Source organism: Apteryx mantelli, chromosome 2 (assembly GCF_036417845.1).
Source record: "Apteryx mantelli isolate bAptMan1 chromosome 2, bAptMan1.hap1, whole genome shotgun sequence".
In the NCBI taxonomy this organism is placed as follows: Eukaryota; Metazoa; Chordata; class Aves; order Apterygiformes; family Apterygidae; genus Apteryx; species Apteryx mantelli.
Window position 1 is genome coordinate 134,076,842 of NC_089979.1, and position 19,160 is coordinate 134,096,001.

Consider the following 19,160-nt stretch of genomic DNA (forward strand, 5'->3'; position numbering starts at 1 on the left):
GTCTTACTTCCCCTTCTCCCTCCATCCCTCCACCCCTCTTTTCCCCAAGTAGCACAGATCCTTGTAGGACTCACCTGTAACCTCCCTCCATAATAACTAGCAAAAACTTTGTGAATTGGTGCTATATAAAGGTCCTATGCTATGTTTAACAGTTTTATTTACTTGTAGAACAGAGTTGTTATGTAGTGTGCAGAAATCAGCATGAATTTGAATTAGATTTGTACACATATGTCAAAAATGGGTTTATAAGAAATCAGTCAAAATACATGATTAAAGACTATTAAATAGTGGAGAAATTCGGTATTGTGTTTCAATCTGGAACACATTAAGCACCCTTTGAATTTACAGCTCTTGTAAGCAAGTAGATATGCACTACCTCTGGTGTGAACTGTGCACAGGTGATTCTTGTTTATTTTATTGCTTATTATTTTATGCAACTGAAAACCTTTAGGGACTGAAAGAACGCATTCCACCTTACAGAGTAAAGTGGCAGTAGTGTGCCGTAGAGGTGTACATTTTCGCCTGTGGAAACCCTGAGAAAGTTTGAAAGTTGAGTAAAGGTTAACATACAATGTCAATATCTGTAAGATCTTCCTGCTTTTGTGTGTCCTCTTACATCTCTTTTCAGTGAGTTGATTTACTTAACGTAGGTAAGATCTTATTTCACTACAACATCCAATTCCTCCAAGCATCAAGTGCTTGAAAGCAAGGGTCAAAGTTACCAAAATGTGTGGAATAAGACAGAGTTCTTTTATGAGCGTTAATACTAGTATTCATCCTAGACAAATAGCCACCCAAATCAAAGGCATAGGGGTGTCACGCGTGAGGTAGGTTGCAGTAACATTGAATCACAGTAGCCCTCCAGATCTGTTCTATTTTTTCCTTTCTCAAAAGCTTTGCCAAACTGTGGTTCAAAATAAAAGTTGTACCTAAAAGCATAGTCAGTAATAATTTAAAAGCTGCATTGTGCTTTAAGGATTTCATGCCTTGAAGTAAGAGACGTAGTCATGCTGGCTTCTCTAACTTACCCTTTTCAAACATTTTGTTTCTTATTGAACACCCACCCCTAGCTACCAGTGCCTTGTTGCATCCCTGGGGATTCTCGCCCTGATCCTGGGATCAGGCTTGTCTGTGAACCTGCAGTGCTTCGGAAAGGTGGGAGCAGACTCCCTCCAGCATCAGGGGATGGAGCTCTGTGCTTGTGCAGTGAGGAGCAGGAAGAAGTGACGCTCTGTGCTGTGGCTTCATCTCTGACCGCCTGTTTTGTGCCCACCCTGGGCAACGCTGTTGGTGAGAAGTGCCCTGGACAACGTCAGTGTACAGGCTCTGTGTTTGTGCTCGCTAGCCTTTGTATATTCAGAGGTTTACATAAATCAGGATGAATTCTGAGCATTGGAAAGAAAAATAGGTGCTCCGGAGAGCTCTCTGTTGGAGTTATGATGAGAGAGATTTTGGCAGTTCATTGTCTGTTTTTTGCAGTTATTCTAGAACTTCTGGCATAGATCTTTTTGCACAATTTATAAGGTACTTGCATTGCTCGTTTCTGAGATGCAAAATAACTGTATGGATGACGTGCCTTGCGCCTACACAAAAATGGATTGCTTTGTGAGGTCAAAAAGACAGGAGTTGTGCAAAAATCAATTCCCAGGAGAATGTTTTGTTTTCAGTGAACGGGGGGAGGCATTTACAGAGAGTTCACAGAATATATTTATTCAGAGTTCTCTTTGCTTCCTGCTCCTTTCCTGGCCATGCCCATAGGATGTTTCCGTGGAACAGAGAGCAGCGTTTTGCTTCACGCCAGCCCGCTCAGGCACCTTCCTTTAGTGATTGGCCTGTACCTCTTTGTTTGAACACCTCCCAGCTCTCCACGCCTGCTCATCATGGAATGGTCTCTTCTCCACCCTTCCAACATGTAGCTGTCAGGCAACACTGTTAGAGATGCATTCATTGCTGCTCAGTTTTTTATTTTTAAATATCTTGCATGTGAGAATGAATGTCTAAAAGCATGGGTAAAAGATAAAGCTTTTTGTATTCAGCCATTGAATAGTTTTCTGCACAAGCTGCTATTGCTACAAAGAATATTGCTCTTTTCCGTTTATGTAATAATCCTAAATTGTGTGCAATTGATTTGCCACTTTTTTTTCTCCTTAATGAAAACTGGTATGATTTCATATTTTGCCTACCTTGTTTATCCAGAGTAGTTTTACAAATTACATTCTTCTAATGCTCCACCATCTTGGATGAAATGTGACCTTCAAACTCAAATGAAAGGGTTCAGTCCAGATAAATAAAACAAACAGAACTTGCAAACAAAAACAGTTGTACTAGGAATGTGAGAAGAATAGCAGCAAAGCCTTTTGTCCGTAATATGAGAATACTCATTCTTTAATTTACAATGGTTATATAATGCAGGCAGTTCTGAGTCTCATTTAAACTGAGGTTTGTCCTTCTTGTGGTCATCCAGATGCAGTGAAAAGGAGCAGTGCCTTAATGATATGTGGATCAGAAAGGCCAAATCTACATCTGTTAGCCTCCTTTCTTACCACACTGGCTTTGCTCTGTTTAGGTTTAAGATTCCTACCTATACTGTTATCTGTTCCTTTTGATAAACTCTGCAATGAGAGGAAATGTTTTTGCATAATTTTCAGGAGTCCTGTTTCCTATTTGAGATCTGAGGAATGGCTTCCAGCACTAAGACCCTTGGGAACTTATTTTTCTGTGTGGAAGCTAGACAAGCATAATGAGTACCCTCTGTACAAATTCAATATTAGTTCTACACCTAAGGTCAAGCAAAAGTTAAAGACCATTTTTTATGTGACAGACGTGAAACCGACATTACATTTCATACTCCTGTCATTTTAAAAGAAAATAAAATGCTGGAGTCGATATTAAATTGATTTAAACCACAAAGCATAAATATCAAGAACTGGTTATTAGTATTTTATATTAGTGCTGGAGAGAAGCTGCCACCATAGTCACTTGTGGAATAGTTCGTTCCCCAATTTACAGGCACCTCTGCTCTATCCCATGCTTGCTGTGCGCTCCTAGAAGCAGAGGTGCTGAACAATGCTGTAAGCAGGAGTCCCTCTTCAATAATTTTTGCATTTTCTTTGTTTCTTTAATTAGCTGATTTACTCAGCTGATTGCACAGCTGTCTGGGCAACACCCCCCCAAGGGCCTGCCAACTGTTTCAGAGATATGTAGGGTACTCAGTGAAGGGAAATCTGTACAGTAATTTGCATATATATATATATATGCAGAAATAGTGGGAAAGAATGAGGAAGCTCCAAGGCAATTTTTGTGTTGCTAATAAAAGGAAACATGTTAAGGATGAGCTTAAAAACCTGTCTCTTTTCAGTAATTCCTGGGAAAAGACTACAATTTCATGGTAACTAAGGAACCAATTCTCAGTTGGAGGGTTTTATTTCTGGGATTCTCGCTGTCTCTTATATGCAGCTTTTCAGGATTTCAGAGGTATTCAGCTCTTGTTGTTTTCCCTCTTTTATTTGGAAATAGGACTGGGGAAATATAGAAGTATGCAGGGGGGACCTGGTCTGGCTTAAAATGGTCCCCAAATCTGATGTTTGTAAAGCATTTAATCTTTGCTCATCTTCCTTTCCATTGCTCAGCCCTACTGCCTTACGTAAGCTGGAGGATCTGGTGTTCAGTTTCCCCAGCAGTATCAATATAAGCTATTCATTTTTTTCCACTCTGATAAATTAATAGGCATCAGCAAATATTATAACACTGTCAAACAGGTCAGAGCTGCCATAGTAACCAGCCTCTCTGGAGCTCACTGTATACCCTCCACAAAGAATAACAAGGGATATCACAAGCCCCACTGTGGAAAATAATAATAAAGTTTTCAAAAATCATGAAATCGGCTTAGAATCATGTGATTTAAAAAAATGCTTTTGTTGTTATTTGTTTCTTACAAGCGTCCTCCCAGAAACTTCCTTTTGAAAAACAGAAAGGAAAGAAAGGTGCCTCTCTTGAAAAATTTGGGATCTAAGAAGAATGCCAGAAGTTGGGAGCTTCCTAGGAGCTGGTGACAATCGACTGGTGCAGGCGGTTTGAGGGGGCAGAGAGACTGTTGGCTTGTCAAATAAAGCGAAATTCTACTACGCAGCAGTCCCTTCGCCACTACCACGGTGTTGGGAGCCTCCCATCTGCAGAGGATGTGTAGGTGCCCTTTGCTTGCTAGCTAGAAAAAAAAAAAAGCTGTTTTTTTAATTTTTTTTTTAATCACGTGGTAGTGAAAGGATTGAGATCTTGCAACGAGAGAAGTAGTTTGCTGTTCTAAGACGTGAGCAGGTTAAAGAACCACAATAAATAATAAATGAACATCCTTATTCCCCAGGCAAATGCACCGGTGCACCACGAGGAGCATAGCGCAGGGGTTGCTGGAGCTCCGTACTGCGAGACGAGACGAACGCTGCCTCCGGAGCAGCCGTCGGGGCCTGGCGTTTATTTGGGTGCCTGCTATGTCATGCTGTTCAGGAGCAAAATGGTTAACTGCGATGGCAGTTCTCTCTTAAACATTTAAATAATGAGCTTTCAAAGTTAACACCCTATTAAGCCAAAGGGAGGAAGTTCACACCTCTGCTGGTGTTATTGTTCTGGTCTGGCTGGCTGCAGATTCCCCGGGACCTGGTTTGTGCTGGGAAGGTTATCTTTGCAGCCAGAAGGGGTAGAAAGAAGAAACTTCGTTTATATAAAAGGAAGAAAGCGGAGCTGCTGCACAATGCGGCAGAGCCTCTGGGAAGGCTGCAGTGCTGCGGCTTCCATGAGTTGTTTTATGTGTGTCTTTTTCACCAGTCCTTTCCACTTTCACTTAGGTAGAAGGTGCTGCCATTTTGAATAGAAAAAAGTATTAAAAATGAAACAACATGCACGGTACTATGCAATTCTTTAAACCTTTTTTGTCAAGCGTAATTAATTCACCTTCACACAGACCGGTGTATCGTGGGGGCATGTAAGTAACCCTGGAGCCACCTCATCTTGACTTGGCAGGAGTCCTCACGGGCAGAAGGAGGTGCCACGTGCTGCAGGTGGCCATGGCCCTTGCTACATACCGGCTGACTCGCTGAAGCGAGTCCTTTAGCACCCCTAGAGCACTCTGTGCCGCAGGGAAAGATGAACCCTACCACTGTCTTATATGTGCTTTTAACTTTGTCATGTGGCAGTAAAACCAGGGGCACACTGTAGTCAGTAATGTTGACACAGAATATTCTCCGTTTTGGTTTAAGTGACAGTTCCTTTCCTTTTCCCGTCAGACCCCCCTTGTGAGAGCTGATTTTGCTGACAAAGCTAGTAGAAAATGTTTTATTTCTTTACTTGTTTCTTTGTTGTTTTTCTGCTGGTTTAATGAGCTTAAACTATTTTCTCCTGCCCCTGCCCAAAACTTGGTTGCGCAAATTGAAAACAAAATCTTAACGCTAAACAGAAAGCCCTTTGTTGAATGAGACTTTAGAATTTCTTACTTCCTAAATTGCAACTCAACATTGATTCTGCTGGTGACTGGTGGGACCAGGCAGGGAAGAGGTTATATCGGAAATGTTGAATCAACCTCAGTTTCAGCCACATGAATATATGTGAGTATTGTGTGTATTCCATTAGGGTTAAAGTGGGTTACTTCTCCCTGTAACAAAGATCAAAAGAAATTAAACAAACTTTACTTGTAAAAGTGATAATCCCTTTGCATATAAATACTCAGTCTCCCTTCTAGAAGGTTTCTCTACTCCAAGATTAGTTTTTTAGAAAAATCTTCTAGCAAAATCCCAGCTCTGGTCCACAGGGGAGCAAGGAAATTAGATCAGATGATGGGCCTTATGATCCTTAAGTGACCATTAAAAATCAACATCCTGAATTCCCTAAGCTAATTTGCAAATGGACACATTTGAATTGCTCTTTAGCAAGCTAATGCGCTTTTTATGTCTTCACTTTCTTTCATTCATGGTGACCTTTTTTGTAGGTCAAAGGAAGAGAAATGCTGCAGATAAAAAAGAGAATTTACTTGTATTTTTTTTTTTATCTTTGGTCTCAAGGCTGGCTCCACACATAGCATTGAATAGATTTGTATGGGTCAGGGTAAACCAGCTTTGACTTTCGCTACTGTTGCTTTGAAGAAATCCTGGAATATTTCTATCACAAGGAGAAGAGCAGGGTTTATGCTGACTGAGAAGGAAGTGTTTGGCCAAGCTCCAAAGTTTACAAGCTTTTCTATGTATGTTTTACAGTTTTAGGGAACTGTCCCACAATCAACGCTTGCCTGGGAAATACTTTCCCATCCCACCCTAAACTTCCAGTTAGTTTTCCTACAGTTGAATTTGCAACGTCAAGCCTTTTTATTAAAAAATAAATAGCCGACAGGCAGTAAGTGGGAAATTATCCTTGAATTCATATATTTTATGACTGAACTTAGTAGTGCGTGCACAAAAGCCTGTTAGGGCAGCACCTAGGCCACAGCCATAGATTAGTTTCCTGTGTGGGAGTTCAAGGGGATGTTTGCAAGTTGTTGCTGGGTTAGGAAACACACTGTGTACAGAAATACAGCAGTTTGTTTCCTATATAAACATAATTTTCAGCACTATATAGGAATATTTTAAAAAATCCTGTTGTTTCTTCATTTTTATAGACAAAATACGTACTAATCTTTTCATACAGAAACCATGAAAATGTAATTAAGGGTTATTATTCCTCCATGTGGTCACCTCAGTCTTCAAGGGACTATATTGTTGTGACGAAAAAATAAGTATTTGATGGTGCGGTTCCTTGAGTATTGCTCCCTGGGTGTTGTTAAAGGGTTCAGATTGTGGCTGGCTCTTCTGTGTTTGGAGAGCAGGCAGAGAGGACGTAGAAATCAAGCTTGTGATAGAAATTTCATGGAAAAGAGGCTGATTCTGCTCTCTCTCTCCCAAGGGGGCTGGGAGAACATCAGTGTGAGGTCTGGGATTTTCTTTTTTTTCCTTTAAGAAAATATTTACTGGTTCTTTTCTGCATTCCTTGCACAGTCTAAACAACACTGAAGCCAAGGACAGCTGGATTTGGATTATGAACTTCTTCGGCTTTTTTTAGTGTTGAGCTGTTAAATTGCTAATAAAAGCAGCTTTTCATTTTTTCTTAAGCCGTTCGTTTAGGATGCCTCTGAACTGGGGTGGTTTTCTCGTCAGCTTTAAAATTGCTCCTGCTACAGTTGTTCAAAACCCGAGGCTACCTGTGACCGTTGGAGGCTGTGGACAGCTTCCGCCTCTCCCTTGCTCCCAGGGGACACCTGGAGCCGGGGCTGTGGCAAGCCGGCGGCGGCCAGTCGATAGCCACTACCCTCTCCCCAGTCCGGCTGTGTGTGGAGCACCCGTCTGCCGGCGCTCCTAGTGAAAGCTGGTGGGGTCCCCATGAAGCGCTTGAGCCTGGTCTCGTGGTCTTGCTCCGCAGCTTGCCAGGTGCTGTGCCTTTAAGCAGCACGATGAATAGCTGACGTTTGAGGGGATATTTTGGACATCCGTGGCTAGAGCAAATTGATTATAGGAGAAATCGGGAAATGGAGAGTTGGGGAAATGTTGCATTTCTGCTGTCTGCTTAACACAGTCGCTGACTCGAGGGTTTTTCAGTGGATCAGACAACTGATAGGTGGCATTCATTAATGCTTTCTGGTATCGTGGTGCTCCTGTTCCTCTGAGCAGGATTCAGCAAACTGAGATCCCCAGCGCCATGCGCCCCCCCAGTAATAGGGGCAGAGCAGGGTCAGGCACTCAGCGAGGAGGAGGCAGCTCTGGGCGGAGGAGGCTGGGGGACAGCACCTGCGGGAGTGGGAATGGGAGCGGGAATGGGAGCGAGCTTCGCGGAGCCGCTGCGTGGCTGGGCAGAGGGCTTCGTTGGGTCCATACTTTTGCTAGCTAGACTGAAGCAGGGGTGTGTGTACTTTCTCTTGCCACAATCGCATTTTGTTTCCCTCTAGCTTTAAATGCTACTTTGATTTAAACCTGATTATACATGCTTGCTCTTGTAGCTGTAGGTTGACCCTGTGTTTTCAGCATTTACCTTGAACTTCAGAGGCTGGCTGGTAAAGTGAGGCCAGCAAACCCACTAGTGAAGGTTTATATCAGACCTCTGTTCTCTTTTGATAATGGATTTTAAAAGTTCCCTGAACGGATTAAACTGCACTGACAAATTGACTTTTTTTTTCTTTTATAATTACATCTGTACTACTTTTTTTTTTTCATAGCATAACTGTATCCTTCAAAGGTGAGGCAGGAAGAATTATACTCTATAGGGCATAGCAATATCAGCAGAAATGCTGCAGTAAAAAGCAAATAAATCTCTATGCTTTACTTTAGGGCTCAAGCAGTCTAAAGTCTAAAGTTACATTTCTTACAAGTTTGCTGGATGCTGCCTGAAGTTCAGGCTAACTTTACGTCACGTCTGCAACAGACTCAGAGCACATGTGCAGACACCCAAAACCAGATCTCATGGCCCAAGCAATACATATGAGCTTGGCCGCAGTAACCTGGTTGTACAGGTGAAGCGTCAGGCTGAGGGTGGAGGAGAGCGTCGGTGAGAACGGCTGATGAAGTTAGTCTTGCTACCTGTCAGTCCTTCTCCTGCTATGTGGACACCTGATCTGTGCAGCAATCAAATCCCGGGCTGCCCCAGCTTACAGACACAATTTTAAGGCAAAACAGGTGATACTTGTCTTGAAGCACAGTTCCCATGCAGACTGAGGACCTACTGAGATAGCCGGCGTGAAGGAGAGAGGAGATGAACAGGAGGAGGCACACAAGCTAAATCCTCTCACCCATGCCCCCAAGCCCCGAGCCTTGCAGCGGTCAGGAAACGGGTGGGCAAGCTGCACCGCGCTGCACTGCAAATCATTTAACGTGCAGACAGGACTGATGAGATTCGAGTATAGTGGTTATAAGGAAAGTTGCTTCTCAGGCGTTTCATCAGGACTGGCGTGCCCTGCCTCTCCTATGTCATGTTTCAGGAGGCCTGAGAGCTTACTGCCCCCCCTAAAATGCAGCAGGCAGGCATGCTAAATGGAGGGGGAAGTCCTGAGCTTTGTGTGTGGCTGTTCTGAATACAACTGTCTGATGTGTTCCTCCAAAAGAGGCCTTTTTTCTTAGGTAATTTCATAATGCCAGTTTAGACCCTTCCAGAGTTTGCATGTTTGATTCAGTATTTTTTTTTTCCTTAAAGTCTGGCAAAATTGGTGTTAAGCAGTGTTAACCGAGCTAAGTGACTGGTCTCTCTTATTGTGCCAGTACTGAATAACCTTCAACAGATCATCTTCTGCTACCATTTATTTCTGGAGATGACTTTTATGGAAAGTGATGCTCTTTAAGACTGAGATTGCTTTGCTTATACAGAATTTTCCAAGGCTGAGGTGTGGGATAAATCTGCTTGTTTTGCTTAGTCCAAACTGACCTTCAACCATATAATGAAAATAAAGGGATTTCTGCTTTTTTTTTCTTTATGAGTGATCAGGTCTTGTTATAATGGAAAAGATTGGAATTTTCTTAAGTTCCACTATTTTATCAGGAATAAATCAGTAATAGGAATATAACTATTTAGTGCTGTGAAGGAACATTTTACTGCCTGGGAAAATGAGGTATACAGGAATTTGTCTGAAAATGCTCAATGAGTTAATTAAAAAGCTAAAACTGGAACCGTATTTCCTGAATGGTAATCCTGTTTGATCTAAACTGGGCCATCAGGCTTTGCTTTTTCTTGTAATTTGAACCTGCCTACTTCCAATACATTCTCTCTTTCTTGTTTTAGCAATTCATCAAAATGAAGAAAACAGCAGTCAAGAAATAAGAGGGCTAGAAGAGCTCAAGGATACGTCTGATGCTCAGGTAAATGTGTAAGCTTAATAGCGTATCAGAGACTTTTTCAGATCTGCAAGTTGAAGGTTCTGCTTTCAATGGCTCTTTAGCATTGGGAAATGGTTTTTCCTTGATGTCTTGAGCAGGGAGCTTGTAGGAAGCAGAAAGTCTGCTGGATTTCATCTTCTGCGGCTATTCATAATAAGATTGATGATCACCCTGGGAATTAATCCCATGATGTTGAAATTGGACAGCGTTCTTAAACTACCTCTGCTCTTTCTAGATAGTATACATAGCATACACCAGATGTGAAAATAAAATGAGATATGTTTTAGGAGGCAAGGACATGTGACATTTTGATTTAATTTTAATCACTGTAAGTAGGCATGCTATGAAATGAGGATACTTATCAGTCACTTGAGTGCAAGCAACCTTTTTCTTTCTTTTCCTGTCTACCCTCGTTTACAACCAAAGCATGCTTTTAGATATTGCTGAGGAGAAATGTAGCTGCTTTCTTGAGTATTTTACTGTGGATTCCCTTATCCGTTTTGATTCTGTGAATCTTTTTGGATTAGTCTTCGACTCATTTATGCACCCAAACTCTTCAAATATAACTGTATTGCTCATTTTGAAAAATTGGTTTCTCCCAGTCTTGACTTCATTTTTTCTTCTCCCTATGCATACAACTCATAGTTCCTATCTCTGATTCCTTTTCCAGCATCTTGACAGCTAAAAAGCAGTATGTGAGAAAAACAGGATTTGCATTGGTGTCTATGAATGTGCCTATTCTAATGGGTGCAAACAGATCCATGCAGCCAAGCTTGCAGCACCTGTGTATTTCTACAGGTAGACTGGTTTGACCATGGGACCCCAGGAGGGCTGTAGGCAGCTTTGGTAGCAGACCTGGATCATGGCAGACACCCCAAGAGTGCAGGCAGAAGAACTGGGGCCCATGTGGATGTAAATGGGTATTTCTAGCATTCCCTTCACAGTAATGCTTGAGCAAGATGTTTGGAAATGACCTGCTCTCCTTTTTTTTTTTTTTTTTTATTGCAAGCAGTTACAAATCAGTTTAAAAAAAAAAGAAGTGTAGAAGGAGTCCTAATATGTGAAAGTTTTGTTACCCAGTTTTAATTCCTGATTCACATCAGTGTGGGGAAAAGAATCAATCCTCTTAAGCTCAAGTGTATGTTACAGAACCATGGAAAAGACCCAAGGGGAAATCCTGACATCACTGCAAAAAATTTTTGGCCTTCTATTTTCCTCTTTGTGTTCCATATCTGCTTGCTTCTACTTGATTGTTGTATTTGTTATTGTTATTATTATTTTTGAAAATGTTTGTTCACAGTTGTATTAAAAATGTAAAAATAAAGGCTACAATATGTGTGCTTCAAGCTAATAAGCAGTCAGCTAATACGATTACATGGGCAGATTATAGAAAAAGTGAGAAAGTATTATCAGGATATTGATTCACTCAGCTTTTATTTGGCTGCAAACCAGCTTCTAAAATTTGAAAGAATTTGAAACATATTTAAAATTGAACAATTATTAAGTGGCCAGTTAACAAAAGTGTTTAAGTGCGCAACTGGGAGGAGGGCAGTAGTGTTACTGAAGCAGCTGTTGCTCTAGTGTGTTTGTCAGTCCTATAAAAATGACATCCTACAAACACCGAACACAGTTTGCTTTAACTGTGTGAATGATTTTTTTTTTTGCTTTAGTGAGACCATGCGTGCGACTGGAGCAAAGCAAATGATCTTTCTAGACAGCGATATATGGTTTTTAGTCTTGTGGTTGGTCAAAGGTGAAACCTGTAATAATTATATTGTTTTCAACAGAAACAGAAGGAGGCAGAGGTGCAGTAAAAAAAGATCTCTCCTGTTAGCAGATGGTGAGGGTTTGGAGCCTGCTCTGAATGCCACTTTGCTGGACATAGTATTGACTTATATTGGTGTTACATGGCAAAACAGGTGGAAGTGTAGAAAAAATTCAGTTCAGGGGTGTTTAAAAGCGAGCATGCTGTAAATAAGATGCTGTTCTGTCTGCCTAGGCATGTCTTATTTCACTTCCGTGTTACTTCTAGCATGTTTATTTATCAGTGTTATGGCCTTTCCAGAGGGAATATTTGCAGTGGACGTTCTGAAACAGAAAATGTGTTGTCAGCATTTTTGCTTTTACAAACTGATTAATTTACTTGTCTTCCCATTAAACCTTTTTATGCTGTTTTGAATATTGCATAAACACCTTTAATTATAGTAATTTTGTTCTGTGAATAGCAGTAAAGTCTTACTATAAAACTTTGACATTCTTTTACCATTCATTAAATTAAAGCCAGTTAAAATATGCACCTTTATAATTTTAACCTTCAGATAAGTTAGTACTTGTGTCTCTGTCTGCATTCATGAGTTACAGGAGTAAGCACTAACATTTGGGCATGCAGGATTTTGGATGGTATGTGCCCATGCAACATATAAATGCAAATTGCACCTTGCCAGTAGGGAGGCTTGTCTTTCCCCTTAAGAGCTTTAAAGACATTGCTTGAGAGTTAAATTTATATTGACAAGTGAAAATGACCAGTAATATGAAACTCTAACAACATCTTCCCAACCAGCTTTTAGAGGCTGTCAGCAGTTAATTAATTAGCTGAACTGGATGGTTTCTTACATTACTTAGCAGAAAGATGTATAATGGGAAAGCCAGCATAATTGAAGAAATCAGAATTACATGTGAGGAATTCATATTTTTGTTTTAATTATGAAAAGCATATTTAGCCTTTTATATTTTAAGTGCATTATTTACTCCCAGAGCCAAGTTTTAAAAAGCATGTACATTTAACTTGATAATACCCTAGCTTTCCCAGGAGATTTTTGGTTGACCTTTTATCCTCCGGAAGCCCAATAAAATACTTTTTTTAATGTTCCCTGCATTTCTTTAAATTAACAAATAGTTAACAAATAGTTGGGGGGAGAGGACATGTTAATAAGTAAGATTTCTTCTTGTTGGTTATTTGAAACAGGAAAATGTGATTCTTTAATGAAATTGCTGATTTGAATAAAGACAGTTTTTGTGGCAGGGATAGTGGGATTGTATCTAGACCTGTTTGCTCCCTGGGGAGCATGTAGAAAGCAATCATATGTTCCCTCTGAACACACAGTGACACGGTGGGGTCGTGTGTTTGAAAAGTCATCTTTCTCCAGGGTGTTTCTTCCACTTGAGTATACTGAAGCCAATTGTGCTCCCAAAAGGGGATTTTGACTGGGGTAGGAACTTAACATGACGGTATCAGAGGAGTCACTTTTGACTTTTTTCAGAGTAGGCTCACTGCCAATGTCTTCTCATCCTTGTCGCCCAACACCTTGCTCAGAAACCCTTGCTTTTGCCACTCTCCCTCGGCCCCTGCTGCAGATTCCTCCTTGTGGATCCTGGGGCGGTCTTTCCAAGCCATTCCCACCCAGGCAGTGGTGGCAGTGGCTGCTGTCTCCTCCCCGTTGCTTCTTACGCCCTCGGCTGACTCGAGCCAGGACACTGTGGAATTCAGCCAAGTCAGGTTGTGAGATGCCCCTCAGTGACTGGAAACCAGGGAAATCTGGCCCCGTGAAATAAACTCTCTTTACTTGGATACTCCAATTTTTCAGTCTTTCCTATTGGGTCATTTAATGTGAAAATAGGCGTTCATGTCTGTGTGTATTTGTTTTGTTTATGAGTATGTGTTTTATCATGCTAGTCAAGCGTATTTACAGAATAGAAATCAGACTGACAATAAAATAACTATGTCAGTGAAATGATTAGCAGAAAAGGAAGTGAATACCCCATTCCTTAGCTTAAAAAAAAGTGTTTTTAAACATTGGGCCTTACTTCATGCACTGGAGAGGAAAAATATTTGTTCAGCATAGTGGATAGTGCATTTCTGTTGGATATCCATCTGATATTTGAAATACAGGGATTTCAAACCTTCAGTGCCTCTCATATGACCTGAGTTGTCTGCATGAAACATGAAAGGGTGAAAAGTACCTCCAAAGTAGTCACAACCTCTCAAGATTTGGGATCTAATTCTTTATGGTCCCAAAGCCCTAACAGGTCATAACAATTTGAATGTCCTTAGCCTAGAAGCCTGTGGGAATCACAAAACACAGATGTTACAGTCTCTGCTAGAAGCACCACTAAGCCATGGAATAGGCAGACTTGGCTCTAGCTGATGTCCCCAAGCAATCTAAGTATTGCCTAGTGCAAACATCTGACCTCAGCCGAATCTGTGATACTTGCCCAGACTGGCAATTAAGATTTTTCACTTAGTAAGTACCTTTTTCTCTATTGATTTAACAAGACTCTGGACAACTAATTCACTGTAGTTTTCTACATTTAATAAGATCAATCTCCCCCTGATCTGCAGGTGATAATGGTGTGTCAGTGCTGTGGTTTATAAATCCATGTTCTAGAGATGGAAGATCAGGTGCTAATCTTATAGAAAATGTAGGGATCTTCAAATTAGGTGCTGCTATTCCTGATTTCGTCATGGATTTCTAACCTTCAAACCAGTGCTTAGGTTCCTTATGCAGTATGCAGGAAAGCTGGGTGCCTCAGAAGGTTGAGAACTAAGCATAGGAAATGCAAAGCACAGGTTGTATCTGAAATTCTTCTCTGGAGCACAAGTGACTGATGCAGGGTTGGGAGGAGATGACTTCATCCCGACTGGAGGAAGGTAGGCATGTAAAATTTTTCTTTCAAATAATTCTGTCAGAATGATTCTTTAGTTTCAGTAGTGGCACCTTTTTTTTTTGCCTGTCAGAATTAAAGCACTTACTCATAAAGTTGATTTGATACCCTCCTCAGCTGAAGAAGCCTTAACCCACATTTCCCACTTCCTTGGGGAAAATAGCAGACTGTAGAGTGCCTGGATGGGCACTCTCCAACCTCCAGCTGTCGTGGAAGGAGATGCTGAAAGCTGACGGGAATGGAAACAGGCACAAGAGCCTGCCTGACTTGATGGGTTCATGGTCAGGACACCCCTGGCTTTTGGTCCTGGCTCCCAAGACAGTTTATGGATTTTAGGGTAAATACCCAGGATGAGTAGGAAAAAGAAAAGGGTGGAGGAAGCAAGGAAGAAGGTTTATTTGCAGATTGCCCTTCAAGTCATATGGCAGTAAGAGAGCCATGCCACATTCCTGGCCCTCCCAGGACAGACGCTGTTCCCATCAGGAAACACCTGGGCTAATAAAGGCCACCCGGTGTCAAGCGAGGTCTCAGTTATGCAGAGGCTGTATCCATGATCAAATCGTGGACAGTGATATTAGCCACGGACTTTGCAGTGAGCAATTTAGCCCTTGTCAGCTAACATGCTGAGGGCTGGATCGGATATGTCTGTGTGCAAGCATGAATATGTCTTTACATACATGTCATTTTTATGAAACATCAGTGCTGAATGTTACAGCAGAATGCTGTCAACAGCAGCATATTAGCCAAAAAAAAAAGTTCTAATGTATTTTAGAACCATTAGTTCTTAATAGTTCGCTAACATTTTTTTTTTAATATTTTAAAAAATAGTTCTAGCATTTTAAAGCAAATCTCATTTTCTTTCCTAAACAGAATTGGATGTTATTAATTTCTTATTTATAGAATACATAAACGTGGTGCAACTTTCTTTTAACTCTTATAGCTTGCATACGTGAAAAATTGTTGGCATTGGAGCAATGGGAGTTCTAGTATGTTATTTTTAGGAGTGACTGTGTTGCACTTCATTCTTTTTCCAGGGCTGTTCCTGGCTAACTTTCCCATGAGTTTTTAACCTCCTGCTCTTGTTCTCTTATGTAACAGGAAATAGGTTGACAGGAACAAACAGAATACAAGCATATCAGTCAGTCACACAGTAGCAGTTGATGTAGTTAGCCCTGCCTTCTTTTCTCCAAAGTAGATACATTTGGAGATTCAGATGTGCCTCAGCTCTTCTTGAGTTGCTTTGGGGGAAGCAGTGATTTGTTTGTGGTCAGCAAGCAGCACAGAATTACGGCAAATATGATAAAACAGATGCATTTCTTTTAGGGTTGAAACCTGTGGCAGTGTCATGTCCTGGGACTGTGGATTTAAATATCTGTTTGCTCTTTCTCCCACCCTTAAGGCAGGGGTTTTGTGCAAGCTTCAGGAAAGAGATGACATTGGACAGATTGAGCTAGTCCAGAAGCTGGCAAGAGAAAATTGTCAGTTTTTGCAGGCGGATAGAAAACAACCAGAGAAGACAGAACAAGTAAGACATTTCTTGTTTGGATTTTTTTTGTTTGTTTCTGGTAGGGGAGGGAGATTTAGGTCAGAAAACTGAAATGGCAAAGCTGGTGGTCAGAATCCAGGACACACATTAGTCATGGAGTTGTAGCTGTTCTGTTTTGTCATTTACATTTCACTGAAATGTATTAAGTTCAATATTTTTTAACACATTTAAATTATTATTATGTTGACATTAACTGTCAATTACTATTATAGTATCGCATAGCACATATGAAATAGCAGATGATTTCTACATATTTTCTACCAAATTGTTGTTTCTACCAATTATAATGAAATATTTGTCTTTTTAAAGATGTATTTAAATAACATATAAAGTATATGAGCGCTTACAGTACTTATTTTTTTTAAATTTGTCTTAAAATTACTTTGCTGCTGGTATATTTGGAAAAAAGTGTTGACTGGAGCTTTTCAGTGTGGATTAAAAAAATGGTCTGGATAGGGAGTTTAGCAGCTTCTAAAAAAATGTATTTTCAACCAAAACTTACATTGAGGAAAGCAGCATTCTGTTTATTGCTTCTGGAAGCACGTATTCAAATATTAGTAACTGGTTTGAAAATGCACTAAAACATGAGTGCTCTGCTTATAGCACAATGTATCCTGATTTTGTTCTCCTGGTAAAAATTTCTATTCTGTTTGCCTGCTCATCTAAAGCTCCCCAGAACAATAACTGCAAGAAACAACAAAAATCCTACCTAGTCCTTTTGTATCTTGTTATATATATAAAATCTCCTCCATTTTCTACTTACTGGGCAATGGAATAATATCTGTGCTTTAGAAAAGAATTACTTTTTAGCTCATCACTGAGCTCATTTCTAGTGAAGTAGGGCTGTACAAAGGAAAAAAGAAAGATGAAATCGTATTTCAGAGGTTCACGCTGCTCTGTTCAGCAGCATATAAGGTCTAGTCTTGTGTAGTTAAATATGTAATTGTATCAGTAGGTACACACAAGGGAGGAGAGTAACTGGGCTCAAATCCCTGAGATTGAATTGTTCCTCAGCTGATCCACTAGCCATGGACATCTGGCAGAATTTCCATATATCTTTAAACCGTATCAGCAAAGCACAATTAAAAGTTTAGGAGCTTATGTAAAGAAGATTTTTAGCCAGGAAAAGTTTCTAATTGTGTTTCAGGATTTTGAAGGAAGATTACAGATTTTATAGGCGTATGAAATGGGGGAATGTTGGGACTTATACTCCAAAAATTCAGTGGTGTTTTTGCTGCTTGCTGTGGTCATTGCAAAGGGTAATGTGGTGTCAGCTGTAGTTCAGTAGCTACACAGGGCACAAAGCAGTTCTAAAAATGGAAAGGAGTGCTCAGCTTTTCTTTATTTCCCCTTTGAAAAGTACGGTACTTGGCAATTGCTGGCATATTTTAGGAGATAAATGGCTTCAGCTTAGCAGGAGCTGATATGCTCCCCCCGCCCCGTTTGCGCTGTGCTGGTGGTTGTAGGGGTGGGTGGTAATGTGGCCACAGTGGGACCTGTGGTCCAGGCAGCGCAGGCTCGGATGCAGGAGAGACTTCCAGTCCTTGGTGTGGTTGTGTTTGCTGAGAACCCATCTAGTCTATTGATTTCATGAGGAATGGTCATCAAATAAGGCATTACTGAGTGTGGGCCCCTCCAGGTGCCCTCTCTTCTCCGAGGGAAAAAGCAGCAGACTATGCTGCAGCGAGTGCCGCTCGCACGCGGGCTCCCAGGCCTTCCTGCTGAATCCTAGGGCTGCAGAAGCGACAGCAATTCATTGGCGCAGGCCTATTGCCCAGTCTCCTGTGCTCATTTGAAATGTTAGAGGAACAATGTGCTCAGGGTGTGGTGTCCTTACAAAATGCTGTGTAGCATGCCCATCTTTTTTTTAAAAAAAGCATTAGTTGCTTGTACTTTACTTCCTTAGAACAGGATAATGGGCACTCTATGAAGACAGGGAAATGGAAAAGCTCTGTGTTCTCCGCCGGGCCCTCATTTCTCAGCAAGTATCCCTGCACTGAGTCTTTCACCGACTTTCCTTCCTGGGGAGCTCAAACTGCGCTTTCACGGATGATCTGCCTTCCTCAAAGGGAAGCTGTTTGGTCTGTAAATGAAATGCATGAACGTCTGGCCATGCTCTTCTTTCAGCACTTTGGCAGCCTGTTAGCTGGGCTAGCCTTCCTGTCAATGCCGCGTTAACCAGAAATCGTAGCGGTTGTGCAGGCAGGGTTGTGCGTTTCGACAAGCCGTGGACAGCATAGCTGTTGGGGGCTACAGGCTTTGTCACCACCCTGGAGGTAAAGCTGCAGTTGCTAACATGGTGAAGGAGGAATGGCTCCTCTAAGTGGAAGTCTAATTTGTTCTCCTCTAGGAATACTCAAAAAGAAGAAAAAGCTGGAATGCTGGGTTAAAATTCTAAACACACGTACTTCAAATATAAGTACATTATGTTTCACTCACTTAAAATGTCAGGAAAATTGAATTGTGGCTCCTCTGTTGCTACCCACTGTGTTTCTAAGGCAGCTATCTCCAGACTGGTACAACCTTACACATTTTTATTATTGCTAGCAGCAAACACAAATGTAATATGATTGGGCTTTGCCGATTCTTGTGTCTTCCTCTGAAGAAGGAAGAGCTCTTGGCCTCACAGGGGACTGTGGCATCCAATGAACTTTGCCTTTTTTCCTGTACAGTGAATGAGAAGTGAAGCTGCTTGGAGAAATTACCCTCCTTTCTCTCTTGCATTTGTAGTGCTCTGAGCGTGATGGGGATCTAGTCTGGCAGTAGGACTGCAGAGCACTCCTATCATTCAGATAATTAAAGGCCAGCTTAATCTGCACCTGAGGACAGAACTTGACTCACATGGCAGGGGTAAATGCTGTTTGGGTACGACAGAGCCTGGGCTGCCTGCATGCCAGAGGTCCTCGGACAGGTAAAATACCTGGACGCTCTCTGCAAAGCATGATGCTGGGGCTGGGGTCTGCGGCCCACAGGGGGCAGGTGAAGCACGGATTGGTTTGGGGCACTGGTCTGTTCAGAGAGAGATGAAATATAATTATTTCTTTCTCAGAAAAAGCAGATGGTCTGGAAGAGGGGAAAAT

The 19,160-nt window shown here is 41.3% G+C and overlaps 1 protein-coding gene across 1 annotated transcript in view; it reads left to right on the plus strand.

The window, feature by feature from the left end:
* Positions 1–19,160, plus strand: part of RAPGEF5 (Rap guanine nucleotide exchange factor 5) — a 169,626-nt gene that overhangs the window by 57,002 nt on the left and 93,464 nt on the right. Inside the window, exons 8-9 of the mRNA XM_067291608.1 lie at positions 9,778–9,854; positions 15,934–16,059. Of these exons, the coding sequence (XP_067147709.1) occupies positions 9,778–9,854; positions 15,934–16,059 (203 nt within the window). The remainder of the gene's footprint in view (positions 1–9,777; positions 9,855–15,933; positions 16,060–19,160) is intronic.